This window comes from Passer montanus, unplaced genomic scaffold (genome assembly GCF_014805655.1).
Source record: "Passer montanus isolate IOZ18808 unplaced genomic scaffold, ASM1480565v1 scaffold5, whole genome shotgun sequence".
Classification (NCBI taxonomy): Eukaryota; Metazoa; Chordata; class Aves; order Passeriformes; family Passeridae; genus Passer; species Passer montanus.
Window position 1 is genome coordinate 16,777,238 of NW_024369929.1, and position 17,481 is coordinate 16,794,718.

General features: G+C 40.6%; 1 protein-coding gene across 2 annotated transcripts in view; it reads left to right on the plus strand.

The window, feature by feature from the left end:
• The window catches only part of IQCH (IQ motif containing H), a 53,275-nt gene that overhangs the window by 14,994 nt on the left and 20,800 nt on the right, over nt 1–17,481 (plus strand). For both annotated transcript variants that reach the window (XM_039723565.1, XM_039723564.1), the window contains exons 11-14: nt 3,212–3,295; nt 5,470–5,645; nt 8,738–9,010; nt 11,700–11,891. In XM_039723565.1, coding sequence (XP_039579499.1) covers nt 3,212–3,295; nt 5,470–5,645; nt 8,738–9,010; nt 11,700–11,891 — 725 coding nt within the window. The remainder of the gene's footprint in view (nt 1–3,211; nt 3,296–5,469; nt 5,646–8,737; nt 9,011–11,699; nt 11,892–17,481) is intronic.

The window sequence follows — 17,481 nt, forward strand, 5'->3', positions numbered from 1 at the left end:
GCTATATCAGAATATTACCAGTATTCCATAGGGATTTTACATGGATTAAATAATGATAAGCTTATTAAAATGTAATGGAAATATTTGGGGATTTTTCCTTCTTTTGAAATGTTAAGATTTAGACTGATTTTGAGACACAGCAACAAAAAATCATTAACATTGAGCAATTTTGGCTTGAGCTAATTTTAAGAACAGCTGATATTTAAAATTTTAAAAGGTGAAAACATGAAATCCCTACACCAAAAACCTTTAAAATCTAACAATAAAAAATGTGTATGTTTAATTATTCTGCTCCTGCACATTTGATATTTTAAAATTAAGAGTTATTGGAGTAGACTTAGAGGAAGCTGGAAAATTTAAACATCAAACATTTGGCTCAGTCAAAAAGGACTAAATATGCAAAATGCCAGCTGATTTCAGCAGTATTTTTATTTTTTACTGCCTTTTGCAACCATAAACATTTTTTTAAGCTACAAAACTTGGGACACAGCAGATAAACAAGAAGACACCAAAGTGTGATGATTTCTTTGTTCAGTTTTGTATATCAAAAATAAAACCTGAAGTTCTCTGCTCAGTGTCCTTGATTTCAGCATTTGGGACAAATCAGGGTCTGATTTTTCTTCCCTTGCAGGTGGAATTCCAAGGAGTGGTGATAGAGCCAGGAGGGTGAATTTCTCATTTCACAACAGTTTCAGATTCATGTCAAGTCTCTGGAAACCATCCAGGAAAAGGGATGGTGAAAGGCTTCAGTTGTACTGCTGGGAGGAGCAAATGGTTCCATGTATTTCACCCAAACAAATTTCTAGGCTATCTAAAAAAACAAAGCAGAATCCAGTGTTTAAGGATTGTCAGGCAGAGTGAGGAGAAATGAATTTGAACCTTTAAATCAGATTTACTGCCACAAATGTGTGCCAAACACAGAGAGAAAAATTCAGTTTTATTTCTGACAGCTTGGCTGTGATTTCCTAGAGCTGTCCCAGGTCCTGGGGAGCAGCAGGTGAGTGATCCCAGCTCATTTTCCTCCTTAGATCCTGCCCTGTCTGTCCTGTCCCCCTCTCTGCTGTTCCTGTTCTCCAGTGAACATTTGGGGATTCTTTGTTGGGAGAAGCCACTTGGAGATGAGCAAAATTTATTAAGGAAATGTCAATTCAAGGGTCATGGCTGAGGCCGAAAGGGGAATAAATTAATTCCTCTTATTTTAGCACTTCTCCCTGCTCTTTGGAGTCATGAATCCCAATCCCATTCCCAAGTGTTCCTCTGCCCACATCCCAAACTCCAGCCCCCATTTGGAATTTCTGGCCCAGCCTGGAGGCTGGGTCAGCACCAGAACTGATGGCACAGCTGCACTGGATCACAATATATTGCATTTATTTGGCCTGGCTTTTGTTTAAACTGGAAGAAGGGGAACATTAACCCTTTACTCAGCTTTTTCAGGTGTCCAGACTTGGAGTAGGGGATGTTCAAGGTGGGTCAGGAGCAAAGTGGTTCATCCTGTCCAGTGGGAGGGCAGGGACTCCCCAGCAGTGAATATTCCTCAGTAAATCTGATGGGGTCATGCCAGTGCAGGTTAATATATTGTCACTAAATCTGGGTTATTAACCTCCCTGTGAAAAGTACAGTTGCATCTGCAGGGCCTGAGCAAAATGCACATTTTAACTTATTTCATTGCCACTTTGTTATTCCTTCCAAAGAATTCCTGGTTTTCCAAGTGATATTTGCATCTTATTTTTTTGGCTCCATTCTTAAAACCTAATGTTTTCAGGGTAAGGAAATCAGGTGCATTCTGAGGCTGACTTTTAAATGGTTTGAAAAATTAGGCAGCATTTCTAGTGCCTTAAAACTGGGTGACAGAACAAAATGAAGCCTTGAGACTAAAGTTTAAATACTCTGAGCAAGCTTTTTTCTAATTACTGTAGCTTAATACTAGAGGAGTAAAAAAAGAAATAAAATCAATATATTTTACTTAGATGAGTTCTCCAAGTGCCTGGTACCACTGTGCTGACTGCAAAATGTAAGTTTGGTAAGAAGTGACCAAAAATTAAACTGGTAATTTAAATTTCTCTGTGTTTTCTCATGTTCTGTGTGCAATTGCCACAGCACCTTAGAATGCTGATCACTTGTAGTAATTGTCTTTGTAATTAGGCTGAAATATCCACTTTGCTGTTTTCTACATGAAAGCACTGAAATACTGAGGAGATTTTAGCCAAATGAAGTTTTCCCTGAGTTTCTGATGATTTTCCATGTGCAGATACATGGAAATGTAAGGCTCTTGTTCCTGGATCAGTCCAGTTTTTATGCCAAACACTGAAAATTGGGATTAATCCTGATGGATTAAACAATTAATGTCCCTGGTGGTGACTGCCAGTGGAGCTGTGGCTGTTTGCACAGACACCACAATTCCTTTGGAGTTCCACCAATTTGAAAATTACAGCCTTAAATTCTAGTTACAGTGCTGCTGTGGTTTCCTGCAGTCTTTTTGAACGTGAGCAGGGAATCAGCTGCAATTGTGACCTGCAAAGAGATAATCCAGGCTCAGACAGGCTGTCACTCACCTTTCCTCTGCAACAAAGTGAGCAGGTAGCACTGAGACATCTCCTTAATGAAGTGCCTTTGGTGCCTTTTATCTGTGTGAAGGACAAAATTACCAGGATTCTTGCTTAATGATGGTGTCATTTTTTTTTTTCCCTCCCCCAGTGTTTACAAAAAAAAAAAATTATCCAGCAACATGAAAGACTCTTCAGACAGGCTGTCACTCACCTTTCCTCTGCAACAAAGTGAGCAGGTAGCACTGAGACATCTCCTTAATGAAGTGCCTTTGGTGCCTTTTATCTGTGTGAAGGACAAAATTACCAGGATTCTTGCTTAATGATGGTGTCATTTTTTTTTTTTCCCTCCCCCAGTGTTTACAAAAAAAAAAAAAATAAATTATCCAGCAACATGAAAGACTCCCAGCAAAATGGTCTGTGTGGTTAAATTATAAAACTCTGTAGGGCTGTAACATTCAGGTCTGTATTTAAAATGACAGAAAAACGTGAAGTTACATCAGTAATAAAAGTAAATTCTGAAAAATGCTGCAATGACTGCTGTGAGATTTCAAATAGGTTTTTTTTTCAGCTTTTTTGAATCCAGAAATCTGATTTTTTTTTTTCCCCCCAAATCTGTACCAGGGGTTTTCTGACTGCAGTTTGAGGGGGCTTTCCTTGTTTTCCAGGATATTCCCAGCACACCCGTGAGCACATCCCTGACCTTGCTGTCCAGCAGAACCTGCAGATGGGGAGGCTCTGTGACATCCTGGGTACGTGCTCAGCCCTGCTCTCCGGTTATCCCCCAGCTGGCCCTGAAATAACCCAGCACAAGGACTTCATTTGGGTATTAATATTAATAATATTAAATGTTAATATGAAACACAGAGCAGGGAGAAGCAGGGAAGGAGCTGTGGCATCTCCTGGCCCTGTTACCCATTAGAAATCCTGCTGCTTCCTTGCCCTCTGTGGGTGGAGCAGCCTCCTCCCGAGAGCTGCTGAGCAGCACAGAGCTTCAGTGCTCTCCAAAATGAGGGGCTCACACAGAGACCAAGATGTGCTGCAAAAGAGCAAACTCTTATTTAAACCCTTTTTTTCCTGCCCTTTTAAATCAGCAAATGAGGCAAAAGGCATCTATTTAAAAGTTTGGGTTTTTTTTTTTCCTGACTGGCTTCTTTTAAGCAAATCTGGGAAGGATATTTAGCAGTGACCAACTGCACTGGCTGCCTGGAATGACATATTTTACATGATTCATGTATATTTCAGGATCATGATTGTTTTATAAATGCCATTTAGTAAGTTTGGAACAAAAATATATTAGATCCAGAAATTTACAATTGCCTAAAATAATAATGTAATTGCCTTTATATATTATCTAGGCACTAATATTGGGGGTTTTTTCCACTGTACTGTTTTATTTTTTTCTTTTTTGAAGATGGATTTTTTTGGCTGTTAAATGATAGAAACTTAAAGGGACAAAGTCACGCATTAAAGAGATTTTTTTTCTCATTTCTGAACATGAAAATTTGTTTTGCTGTAAAATAGACCACAAGGAAGGTACAAACTAGTGAAATATTAACTAAATTATGGACCGGATCCTGTGCTTTACCTGTGCCTGGCAGAGGAGCACTGAGATTTTCCGTTTTGGTTTGGTTTTTCTTTGGAAAAGCAGAGATTTCCTCACTGTTTGTGACCTCCTGTGGGTTAAGCTGTCCCTGGAGCCCCCCTGTCCTGAGGAGACTTTATCTCTCTTTACAGGGCAGTGCTACAGCAGTGAAATGTGCTGCAGCTTCTTATTCCCCAAATTCACTCCAGCTGTCAGTTTTTCACTTGAGTATTGACTGGTGAATAGTGCTGAACTCTTCCATTTGTTATTTTTTAAAAGTTATCTGATAAATAATTTAAAGACTCTCCTTGTGGGCTCTGTGCTACTTCAGTGCTTCAGGTGAGTTCTGGCCTCACTTTTTAAATGTGGATTATTTCCCTGCAGCTCTGGCAAAACAAAGTCAAGCAATGGGATCTCTTATTCACTTCCCAGCACTTGGCTCAGGGTTCCCTTGTCCAGTCCTTGCTTTGCTGCAGTCCTTCCATGGAATAGCAGTTATCCCTGGCATGTAAAACAATAAATAAATAAAACAATGCAAGGCTTCCCACTGATTTGGATCAAAATCTTGGAGTGCTCTTTGCCTATTGACGCCTCAAGGCCCATTCATTAATTAGCTTATCTATTAGTATTAATATTTTTAAATATTAATACTTTTATTAATACTATTAATATTAAATTTTTCCCCAAAAATGGGTTTTAAATTAAAAAATTTAAATAATTTAAAAATTAATACAATTTTCCCAAACTGCCCGTATTACAGATTTTCCTTCTGTGAGGACCCAGCCCTTCAGCCCAAGCTGTTTTGCATGAGGAAAAGCAGATTTGCACACCGTGCTGCCCTGCACACTGCCATGCCCAGCAATGGTTATTAATGATGCCCCACCCTGAGCTTTTGTGTGGGCAGCACAGGAGCAGGAACAGCCCATGGAAAATCCAGGCAGCGTAGAAAATTGCAATTTCCTCAGCTTTCTCCACTGAATGGCTCAGTTGTATAATTTAGTGGCATTAATGGGATATATTTTTCAAGCAGTTCCATTCCCATTGATGTTAATGGGAGCTGGGCTCACAAATCCCCCTGCACCACTTCCCAAATCCTGCCCCAATATGTTCTGCAGATGGAACCCCAGGAAGCAGCTCTTCCTTTGGGTCACTGCCCTGTCCTCAGAGACATGCTGAAGCACGGCCAAAAGCCCTAAGGTTGGGGGTGAAACCCCATTTTTGTTCGTTTGCAGTGCGTTTTGAGGAGAGCTGTTGGTGGGCAGAGGGCTGGGAATGCTGGCACTGCTGCTGGGAGTGCTGCACCTTGCTCCCAGCAGTGAGCACTGTGCCCCTTTGTTTCAGATGCCAACGTGGACGTCATCTACATCTGCCCCCTTGCTCTGAGTGAGGAGTTCCTGCAGTATTACCATAAACTCCTGGGTCTGCAGGCAGCTGTTAGATCTGGGAAGCCCGAGGACATGGCTGACCTGCAGGACAGGTTCAAAATTCTCACCCCTGAAGCTATAAACAGCTTCCCCGTGAGTTTGTCTTCTAATTACTACAGCTTGAGGGATGCAGTAAAATTAAATTGGAAATTTTATAACTTGCAACGCTCTGGTACACATCAGTGAAATATTATTGCAAGTTTAAGGGCTTTACTGATTAGACTACTAGTTAGAGCATTGGAAATAAATATCCTGGTTTAGCTTTATAGACTTGCTTGAGATTGTCCTAGATTGGCTATTTGTAGGCTCTTGTCCCTTCTGACTCTGTGCTTGGGACTGGGAACTTGATAGATTTATATCTCTAAGCAAATCATAGCAATAAACCATTCTTATTACTCAAACTTTATCTCTGGCTAGCCCAGCATTCAATCATTGCTGTGTTTGCAGTGGCTCTTGCAACTAAATCCAGTGCAGAGCTCCTTAAAGAACTAAGCTTAAACAAAGTTAGGTAATAATACAGAAATCTGAGTTTCAGACAGATCAGAATAATATATAAATATGAGCTCTAATAATACAAAAGTGATAATTCCAGAATAATAATTAATAACAGAGAAATATTAGTTCCAAACCTGTCAAGTCAGGTTTAAATCCATGTGCTAAAACATATTCTAATTAATGTACAGTGTGTACAGTGTTTCTGAAAATGCTGCAGTGCAGTGGAGACTTCACAGTGAACAATAGTTTGATATTCTAAATATTAAACCCACAGTGTCTTGGCTGGGATTTGATTCTTATCAAAGTTTGTGGCACATTTAGTGGCTTTACTTGAAGCCTTGCTGCTGATTTTGCTATTTTTTTTCTTTTTAAGTTGCACTTTGACAGTCATAGCAGGTTATTTTCTGGATGCTGAGTTATTTTTCCAATAGTAACTCCCAACTATGAATTAATGCCAAAATCTGTCAGGAGAATGGGCAACATCAGATTTTATGTGAACCAGGTTGAGGTAACCTGTGGCTCTTCAGTGCCATTCACCTGTTAATGTGCCAAATCTGCCTTGTTTTCATTTACCATGTGTTCTTTACCATATAATAATGAATATTTTTCATGAATACATCCTCTGTGTGGAGAGGAATCTGCTCAGAACTGCTCCTGGTCATCCCTTGGCTTCAGTGCCAATTTGGGCTGTGTAAGGGTTGGAGCTTTGTAAGTTCTTTTAAAGGATCTTTCTCCTGGGTTATTGAATAAAAAGCTTTTATTGCACCTAATGGATCGAAATTTATTCCCAATCAATGCAAGTGTGGCTTGAAGGCCACTTCAGAGGGCTCCTTTTAGCAATTCCAGAGGCACAAATCATCCCTGCCTGTTTTCCCAGCTGTTGTGGTGGAACTGGATGGGAGGAAAATGTGTGGAAAAGGCAGAGCTGGTCCTGATCCTGCCCCTGAGCTCTGGCCAGCTGGAGGCAGCTTTGCTCTCCTGCTGATCCTGATGCCAAGGGCAGATCTGGGATCTTGGGAAGCTGAAAACAAAACAGGTTTGAGAGCCAAGAACTTTGGTTAATCCCATGTCCCCTGTTCCTGCTGGAATCCCTGAGTTCTGCTTTTCCCTGCTCTCCCTCCCACTTCCATATATCCTGGCAGCTCTAGCACTCTCAAAAAGCAGGAATGAAGCAGCTTTTACAGCCCGACCTCCTTAATTATCTGTAAAATCCATTATTGAGGGACACAAAGCAAATCTCCTCCCTACAAGGCCACTGTGGCCCCAGGCTGGGAATGGATGCTGTTCCCTGCATGCAGAACTCTGGGATGAGCCAGCTCAGGTAAAGGGACTCCATGGATCACAACTTCACATGTCTTGGCTTTAAAACTGATGCAAGGAAAAGGGCTCCAGGTGACTTGTTTGCTGTTCTTTTCATCCTGAAACTTCTGTAATTCTTTTTTTTTCTGCTGGAACTCTGGGGAGTGTCCCATTCCTGCTGTCCTTGCAGGGTGTCCAGCTCCTTCACAGAGAGATCTGGGCACTCTTTGGAGCTGTGTTTGGGGTGAGAAAGCACCAAGGGACTGACAGAAGGAGATTCCTTGTATTCTTTTCCAGCACCATCCTCTCTATCCCAGCAATGAAATCAGGATTTCTGCTTCAGTCCCTGGCAATGAACATGCAGGACTTGGGAGGAAAATATTCTGTGTTCTTCAGTGCTGGAAATCCCTGGCAAATCCAGGATTTACATTATCCTGAAAATATAGGGATACTCTCCTGAGGCCTAAATGAGATGAAATCTCAATAGGAAGATAATTTTCTCCTTGTTGGGATTATGATTTTTTTCATGACAGTTTATTGCAGTGGATTTCTTGTGCAATTTCTCCATCCCTGTCTCATCCTCAATATATTTTTGGGAAAATAATTGGAATATATGCAGGCCATGCATGGGGTATGTTGTTTAAAACATTTTGGAGGTTTCACCTGCCATGAGTGATATTTTAATTTAAATTCAGAGTTTGTAGGCTATGCCATGAGCTGCTTGTTCAGCAATAGATCTTTCTTGGGGAAGATTGGAGAAATTCCTTCCAAAAAGTTGGAGCCCTTGTGTTTTAAGAAAAAAAAAAAAAACAAAAAAACTACTACAGAACTGCTCCCCTGTCTTTAAGTGGTCCTTTAGATCAGCAGTCAGAGCTCCTGTGAAATGGAAATGTGCATCCGCAGTAATTTAATGTAAGCACTGAAAGCTTTTGTAAATCAAAGTGTTTTATTCTCAGAGAATCACTTCAAATACCCTGAACTGTATGTGAAATACATTCCCTGCTGTAGGGAGGGGGGTTCTTCATTTTTCTATTGATTTTTAGGAGCTCTGGAGTTAAAGCATGCCAGGAGTGTTGCTGAGATGAATCACTATTATCCAAAGGCCAGCAGCCTCTGTGCCTGACAGAAGGATAATTCCACACGGATCAAATAAATACAGATGTGTAGTAATTAGTTCTATTCCCAACGAGGCCATTCCCAACCCACTAAAGATGTGCACGATTATGGAGCCTCACCCCAACAGCTTTTATCAATTTAAACTGCTAAGCTACAGGATAGGTCATAACCCAGCCTGCTATTAATAATGTATTTATTGTGGGCAACATTAGGGGGAGGAAAACAAACCAACTAAAAACCCACTTTTCATAAGAATCCATGTTCTCTTTTTCCAGGAGCATCACATGTGCCTGGCCACTGTGCTCAAGTACAGCCCCAGGACCTTGCAGAGGCTGCAGCTGCTGCTGCAGGGCAGGGATGCCTACGTGGTCGGGGGTGTTCCCCACCTGGATGATCTGGCTGTGGCTGACCAGCTCCAGGTGCCACTTTTGGGCCCAGAGCCAGCAGTGGCTCAGCTCTACAGCACCAAGTCTGGCAGCAAGAGAATCTTTGCCAGTGCTGGAGTGCCAACCCCTCCTGGAGAGTGGGACATCCACAGCAGGGAGCAGGTGAGGATCTGGGTCGTTCCAGTGACTCCATTGATGAGACCCTCATCAAGGAGCAATAGTTTTATATTGCAAATATTAAACCTACAGTGCCTTGGCTGGGATTTGATTTTTAGCAAACTTTGTGGCACATTTAGGGGCTTTGCTTGAAGCCCTGTTGCTGGTTTTGCTATTTTTTTTTTAACTGAATTTTGGCAGTCGTAGCAGATTTTTTTCTGGATGCTGGGTTATTTTTTTTAATAGTAACTCCCAACTATTTTTCCAGTGTTAACTCCCAAACCCTCGTGGGTTTGAGCAAGTCGTGGGTGAGGTTGGGTCCTTTTCTGGCTCAATTAAATGCAGTTTGTGCCCAGGGCAGGAAGGAACACAATTGCTCTGGGGTTCTTCATGGGCTTGAGGATATAAAAATGTTTGGTCCAATATTTGAGGCAGTTTATGCTGGTACCCCATGGGTGAAGTCATGAAATGAATCCATTTTACCAGTGACTGAAGATGCACATTTTCCAAAAATGCTTGTTCTAAGGGGAGGAAATCTCCCCTTCCATCAGCCTGTTCCCACTGAGGCTCACTGAGCATCTTTGCAGTTTTACTTTGCAGCCTGTCATTGCTAAATTCATCTCTTGTTGGCATGACCAGTAGGAAAATAACAAAACCCTATTGAACTGAAATTACGAGGCACAAGAGGTTTCTGTGCTTTCATTTTACATGTTTATTTTGCAGCCAGTTCCTCAGTATTTTATTCTCTAGGCTGATTCTGCAATTTGCAATGATATGTCTAAGTATTTATTTTTAAAAACCATTTTTATGGTGGTTACTTCTCATCCAGGAAAATAATCATTGCTAAGGTTTTTTGTAGGTGCTCCTGCTTCTTCAAGAGGCTTTTAACATTGCTTTAGTTTTTATTAATCACCTTTAGCACTGAAACAGTCTAAGCTACACAAATCCATTGCTACTTCTCCAGTAGATGAAATAAATATATGATCAATGACCTGCAAAACAGCTGTTTGATTTATTTGATTCACGTAAATTATTTAACAATACTTCTGGTTCATCCTACAGGGTTATGGAATTTCTCCTTCTGTTGTTTGCTTGTATGAAATATTGACATTTTAGGTTAAATAATCAAAGTGAGGTGACACCATGGTAAAGCACAATTCAATTTTCACTTAAAGATAGCACATAATTCTTTGTGATTGGTACAGTCCTTACAGGATTATTGATCCTTTTCATTACTGTAGGGGGAGCCCTCAAGAAAAACACATTTATGTGATTCTCAAAAGCCACAAATGGAACACATGTAATTGTATTTTAGGTCAATCTTTAAAAAAAAAAAAAAGAAACAAAAATCCCTCAAATTACTCTGTAAAATGTAGAAGACTCCAGCCAATGCAACAAGATCTGAGAATACTTTTACCAGGTTCAAAGTCATTTGCAGTTTCTAAGAAGCTAATTGCATCCTGCACCAGCTGGGCAAAAGGCATTTGAAAGCCATTTCAATCTGTGTACATACACAAATAAATAATTAGCATTTTTATAAAGCCTGCCTGCTACCTCCTCCGTGCATTTATAACCATGGAATGCACTCTCCAGTAGGAGAATTTCCCAGCTGTTTGGGCTGGTGCTACCCTGGCACATTTTTGCAAACAGCATCGTCCATCCCACGTTGTTCCCTGTCACAAACAGTCATGGAGCACCTGTGGAGATCCAAAACCTCAGACAAAACCAAAAACCAACACCTGGGCAGGCAAATTCCTCTGTGCAGAAAACAGGGATGTCTTTCAACCCATACCCAAACAGCTGTGACAACACAAACGCCTCTGAGAAAATGAACCCAAATTGTTGGATTATGCCCTTTCCTGACCCAGAGATGGGGCAACTGAGAGGCTTTTTAAAATTTTTATTCAATTTTCAGACAATACAGATGTCATTGCAATTAGAAGCCAACTATTTCCTAATTAAAATACATTACAAGTGTTTCTTGGCCTATCAGCTTTTGCCAGACCACGCTGTAAATGCCTTAAAGCCAATCATCTAAAATTAATGCATCTTTCATAGTTCTATTTTTCTAAAATATCCAGTTTTATTTGTAAGGCCACCCTTTAAGGCCAACCTTTAAACTTGTTTCTAGTTCCATTTCTCTCTCCACAATGTCTGTCCTATTCCATTGCATTTCTAAGTCAGCATTTGTTACCTCAAGGTTTGCATACAGGTGTGTGGGTCTTCTGTCAGGCTTTGAGAATTCTCTACAAATCCATTTCCCACATTTTCCCCTCTTTCTTGGACAGAAAAAACTTCTTGGATGGTTTTGTTCATGGATTGCCATGCACAGTGAAGTACCCAGGGCATTGTCACTGACATTGTCACTGTAATAATGTATAGAAACTTAATTTAATAATTACAATATAGGTAATATTATACAGTATATATTATCTAATATAATATTTATATATAAATTTATAATGATCAATGTATGTAATCTTAATAATCAATGTTTATAAACTTAAAGCTCCTTTAGCCAAGATGCAAAACTCTATCTTTCAAATAAGCCATGTGAGCCTTCTGTCAGGCTTGGAGAATTCCCTACCAATCCATTTCCCACACGTATTTAGGAAACCAAATGTCAAGCCCAAACATTTGGGAGCATTTTGGTGCTGTCCCAGTCCTGTGAAGGTTTTGTGTCCCTGCTCTGCAGCTGCTCCGTGCCCTCAGCCAGCTCGTCCTGGACAATTTGGAGGTGCAGCGCTGGCTCTTCAAGGTGGACGATGGGCGTGCAGGAGATGGCACTGCCTTCTGTGATGTCACTTCCCACCTGGAATGCTACCCCTGGATCCAGAGGGAACGGCAGGAACACGGCCCTGAGGTGTGGAGTGAGAGCCAGGCTCGTGTGAGTAACAGAACTGCGGCTTCTGTGCTGTCTTGGCTCTTTCATGTCCCCTGAGGTCCCTCCTCGCTGTAAAGCTCCTCCCTGAGCCTTCATCTGAAGGTAAATGTTGATATCACAGCCCAGCCTAGCTTCACAAAGCAGCAGTAATTCAAATAAAACAGGGAAACATTCCCAAATATTCCATTCTAAAATATGAAGGAATGCCTGGCAGCCAGCTGTGGAAGGACTTGTGTTGTAACACTGCCTGTGCAATAATGGACAGGGGTTTACACATTTTTTTGGTATAATTTTTTTAATAAGGACATCTAAAAGAAAGTTTATAGGCAGCATAGCATAATCTCCATAGAAAATTGGAATTCTTTCCATAGAAATTTGGAATTATTGAAACAAAGATTAATTGGGATAGGGATTAAAATAGCTGAACACCACTAATTTGAAATCATACAAACTGATTGCTTTTTCAGCTGCTTTTCTATGGATTATTTTTCCTGGATGTTTTGCCTCATTAATAACTTTTAAACCTGTGTGAGACAATACTTGTAGGTTTTGGTGATCATTAAACTCCTGCAAGTTTTATTACCAGGGGTGTTCAGGTAAGGAGAGCCATCTATAAAAATCTAACTGGGGGAAACATTAGAGCATGAACTCAGGCACTCCCCAGGATTGAGAGGCTGGAAGATGATGCATTTTAACTGCAGAAAAATCCATATGAAACCACACTTCATTATTCTGGCATTCCAAGAACTATTTGTAGTTTAAATATTCATTGGTATTTAAATGTGTTAATTTCAATAAGCATTTGATATTTCTGTATATCTTGCCAAATTCATTCCTAATGTAATGGTTTTAAAGCCAGAAGGAATGTATCCAGAAAAATTGTTTAATTTACATAAACTACTCATTATAGCTCCTCTGATTTTTTTTAATTCAATCAAAACGGGTTTGAAATTTGGGGTTGATTGAATTATATTGTATATTAAAGTTTCAAATTGGGCTGATTACGGTTCTGCTGCGTTTGACAGATACAAAACAATTCCACATTATAAAACAGAGTTCCTGATAGAAAGCTGAAGGGATAATTCCTCTGATGTGCAAGTCAGGCAGGATGAAGCAGAGCCCTGAAAATCCACCCAGTGGGACACAAAGCTCAGGATGTATCAGGGCCTGCTCCCAGCCCCTGAGTCAGGACACAGCCAGCAGCCAGCAGCTCTACCCCTGATACCAGTGACATTCCCTGTTTCTGTGCCTTTTCATTCTTTTCCCAAGTGCTTCTGCATAAAGGCCACAGTGAGCCCTGACTTCCTTTGGTTTTCCTTTTTACCCCATTTACCTCGAGCTTGGATACAACCAGTGAGAATCCCTTAAATGCAGACACATGTTGGAAGTTGGGAAATGAACACGGAATAATGAATTTGATCTCATTTCCCAGAGTCAGCAGACAATTCCCAGCCAGTGCTGACGTGGGCTTTGCCAAAGTGTTGTCCAGAGAAGCTCTGGGTTCCTGATCCCTGGAAGTGCCCCAGGCCAGGCTGGACAGGGCTTGGAGCAGCCTGGGATGGTGGGAGGTGATGGAATGGGACTAAAGCAGCACAGAACCTGAAAAATATAGAAGCTAAAACCTGAGGCATCAGGATGATCCTGAAAATCCCTGCCAATCCAAACCTTCCTGTGACTCCAAGGTGTGGAGCTTGCTGCTGTTTTGAGCACCTTGAACATTTGCTCCAATTTCCCTGCCTTCCACGTTAACCCTCTTTTGAAATAAGGACTGGCAGCCTCCCCGAGCCTCAGCAAGGAGAGCAGGGGATTAAAACACTCCTTTGTCAGGGAACACCATTGTAATGATCCACATTTAAACATCAAAGCAGGAGTTTGTGCTTTCATGTCCTGGTGCAGTGTGGGGACCTGGTTCCTTTGATAATGAAGACGTCGTGTCACTGCCACACACAAACGGATGCTGGCAGGTTATTAAAAAATTCAGCTTCTTGATGAAAGACTATCCTGCAGGCTAGGAGCACAGCGAAAAGCCTCTCCATTCTGGTGGAATTATTAGAAATGAGAACATGACTGTAAGCACTAAATTATGGTAATACTTACAAATAGCATCATTTGCATAGCAGTTTAAGACAGCCACCCAGATTTTCCTCAGTGGCGTGGAGTAGGCAACAGATTAAAAATAATGGACTTGGTGAGTTTGAACTGTGTGGAAATCTATTCCAGCTAAAAATGAGCCTGATTTTAGATTCCTCAATGCAAATACAACGTTGGGGCAGGCCCAAATGCATGACAGGATTATGGATGGGTTTCACCTTGTTAACTTAATGCAGCCTCTGAGTTATCTGAACAATTAATTTGCAACTGCAGGAAGGGCTAAATTCACAAACTGCAAAATGTCTCCAAGTCCATCAGCCCCCTCTGCACTGCTCAAGTCTGTCAGCAGAGGAATTTCATCCTGAGGCCCAGACTCCAGTGGCTCAATATCCAGAGAACTGCTGTACTTTTGGCACTGGTGGGGTTGTTTGTGGAGACGTCTTCCAGTATGGAAAAGAACATCAGGGTCTGGCTCTAGCTGTGCACAAAAAAAAAAAAAGAAAATAATAAATGCAGTTAATCTGATAGGGAGACTCAGTATCTTGTAGGGTGAATGATGATTGTAGGGAACAAATAAATTCATTTTTAACATCTGCAGGTCTTCTGTACTAATTCAAGCTTCAGTCACTCCATGCATAGCACCAAAAGTGGTTTTGCTGCTGTAAGGATAAGTGAATCATTTTTTGGAATATCTAGATGAAGATATAATCCTTAATCCTTATTAATATATTGTATAGCTGGGCATCTCCTTCCTGCTCCAAGTCAGCAGCTCAGATTCTGGATAATCTCACCCAAACTCTTTTGGATCCTTGCTGGGAGACTCTAAATTCATGGGAAATTCTTATTATTGCTGACACAACCTCTGGCTTAGAGGGATTCTGACTTCTTGGAGGCTGGGAGAGTATCCAAGCAATGGATATGCTCACTCTGTCTTCATATTTTCCTTTTTCTTAGAACTAAAACTCCCAAAACTCTTCTCTTTTAGGGCCAAGAGAATATCACCTTCCTGTTGGCATTGCCTTTTTTCTTCTTTTAACAACTCCCTTTATATAAATAACACAGGACTGCAGGATCCCATCCTCTTGTATAACTGTGGAATTGTAGTAAATCACTAGATTAAATTACTACTGAAATTAATTTTAGAATTATCTTTTATTACCCTGTGACTTAATTAACCACCAGGGCCAACAACATGATGTGAGTTTATCTAGCAGCAAGTCTGAAAATAACAAAGATCAGGCTGGAGACAAAAAGAAAGGGATAAAGAAGAGCTGAAAATCCAGGGATAGAACAAGCCACAGATAAACAAGCAACAAATACTCTCTGAATAAACCCTTAAAACTGGTGATAGCTACACAACCATTTCAAAACTCTCCATCAAATATCTGTCAAAGGGGAAAAAAAGGATTTAATGCACTTGTGCAGCCCCTGCTAGAAAAATGTTTGGGTTTTACTCCTCCAGTTGAGTCAGAGGATTTTGTCTCTGTTTCTTTTCCTTACAGGCAGTTAATTAATTCAGTTAATTTATTACAATGAGGAAAGCAGAACCTTTTCAAAAGGTGACAAATCTGGACAACTTTTGGTCTGAGTCATCTAAAACAAGATAGATGCTGCTTGCAGGGTTTTGCATTGATTGCTCTTAGGAGATAGAAATGCAAAATGCTGGATGTTCCTTTAAATGAAGCATTGTTTGGTCAGCTTTTAAAAGTCCTGAAGTTATTCACAGATGAATTTTGGGATTAGGTGGAAATCAGGAATAGTGGGGAGCAGGTTTTGTCCTGCTTGGATGAATTCCATGTCCTGAGATTTCCACATCTTATTTCTTTACTGAGTTCAGGAACTCAGAGTAGGATGTGCGTGCAAACAAATCAGGATAAAACCAATCCATCAAAAATGTAATTTCAGAAACCTGCCACTGCCAGCACACTCCTTTCTGACCCCCTTTGAACACAGCAGAGCTTCCTCACACTGCTTTTTTCTGAGTTTTTGTTAATTGATCTTGGTGTAACACCTGAAGCCCACGGAGGGGGTTCCTAGGGAAGGAGCCAGCTGTGCACGTGCAATTGCAGGTGTGGTATTTTTCCTGCCTGAAGAGGGCCAGAAACTCTGACAGATCCCCAGAAAATGCATTTCCTGCATTTTAACATTTCTTCTAACCGATATCATGTTTAACAGGGAAAGAAAAGGAGCCCAAAGACTTCAGGAAGAGATCAACGATGGAAGGGAGTAGTGCTGGAGGTTTCTTAGTGTGAGCAGAGCAATTATTCCAAATAATTGAAATATTCATTGCACCTGCAAACAATGCTCAGTTTATTAAGATTATCTGCCTGTGATGAGCAAACCTGAGGTGAAATAAAGCAGAATTGTATCCCTGGGTTTGGTGAAATGCAGAATATCATCCCTGAACCACAAGCAGGGGCTCTGCAAGCTGTTGGGCTGTGTGTCCTATTGATTTAATATGCTCCTAATCAGTACATAAAGCTATAGGCCTGCAGTGTTAATTTTTCATATGCTTACAAAGTACCCTTTGATTTTCTGTCACGCGTTAATTACAGCGTTTTGCCATTAAATAGGAAGCTTTGTGTAAACTAATTACTAGGTAATCATTGTCTACCGCCAGCGTGCTGTTCCTACCTTTTATTTTATTCGAGAAATGCACAGATCTCAGTCTGGAACCACTATACCTTCCAGCCATTAGCTCTCACTAATTCATAGCATTATTGTGCTAAGATTGTAGGAGTTGTAATTGTTGTGGTATCAGTGCTGTTAATTACCGGAGTAAACAGTTGAAATGGTGCCAAGGTCTATTGTACAAGGCAGAGGAAAAGGAGGTTTAAATGTTACTTCCACCATCTGGGGACTGGAGGAGAGGCAAATGCTAGAAAACAGCAGTGAGGCAATATCAGAACTTCAGCTCCAGGGTTTGAGGCCATATGGATCCAGAATATTTTGAATCAATTGAATTTAAGTGCCAGTTTGTAGCAATAACAGTGGGGAAGGAGAGGATAAAGCAGGAGCACTAAAGAAATCTGAAATGCCTTAATGTTGGTGCAGCCAATAAAATGCCTGCTTGGATTATTTTAAAAATGTTTGTTTTGCTAAAATCCAAAAAAGTAACACATAGGCAACTCTGGGAATAAAGGGAGTTTAAGTGTGTGTTGTTTGTGAAAAACAATGCAGGTTTTGTCTGACAATTCCTGTAGCATTACAGCAATTTCCATAAAATTCCTGGGAAGTGACTGTGGATTTTCCATATAAGGTTTTTTCTTTCTGAAACCACATTTTTGGAATTCATTAGAATATTTTGTTTAGAGGTACAAACCAGAAAGGAGAGCAAGTCACAGAAGTGTAGTAAATATATAGAGATGGAAAAAAGAGGAAGTCAATTAATTGGGAAAATAATTTTCATCTGAGGGCATCAGAATTGTTTGTGCACTTGCAGCAATCTCCCTAAAATACAGAAAATGCACTTGCAGAAATCTCTCTAAAACACAGGAAAATG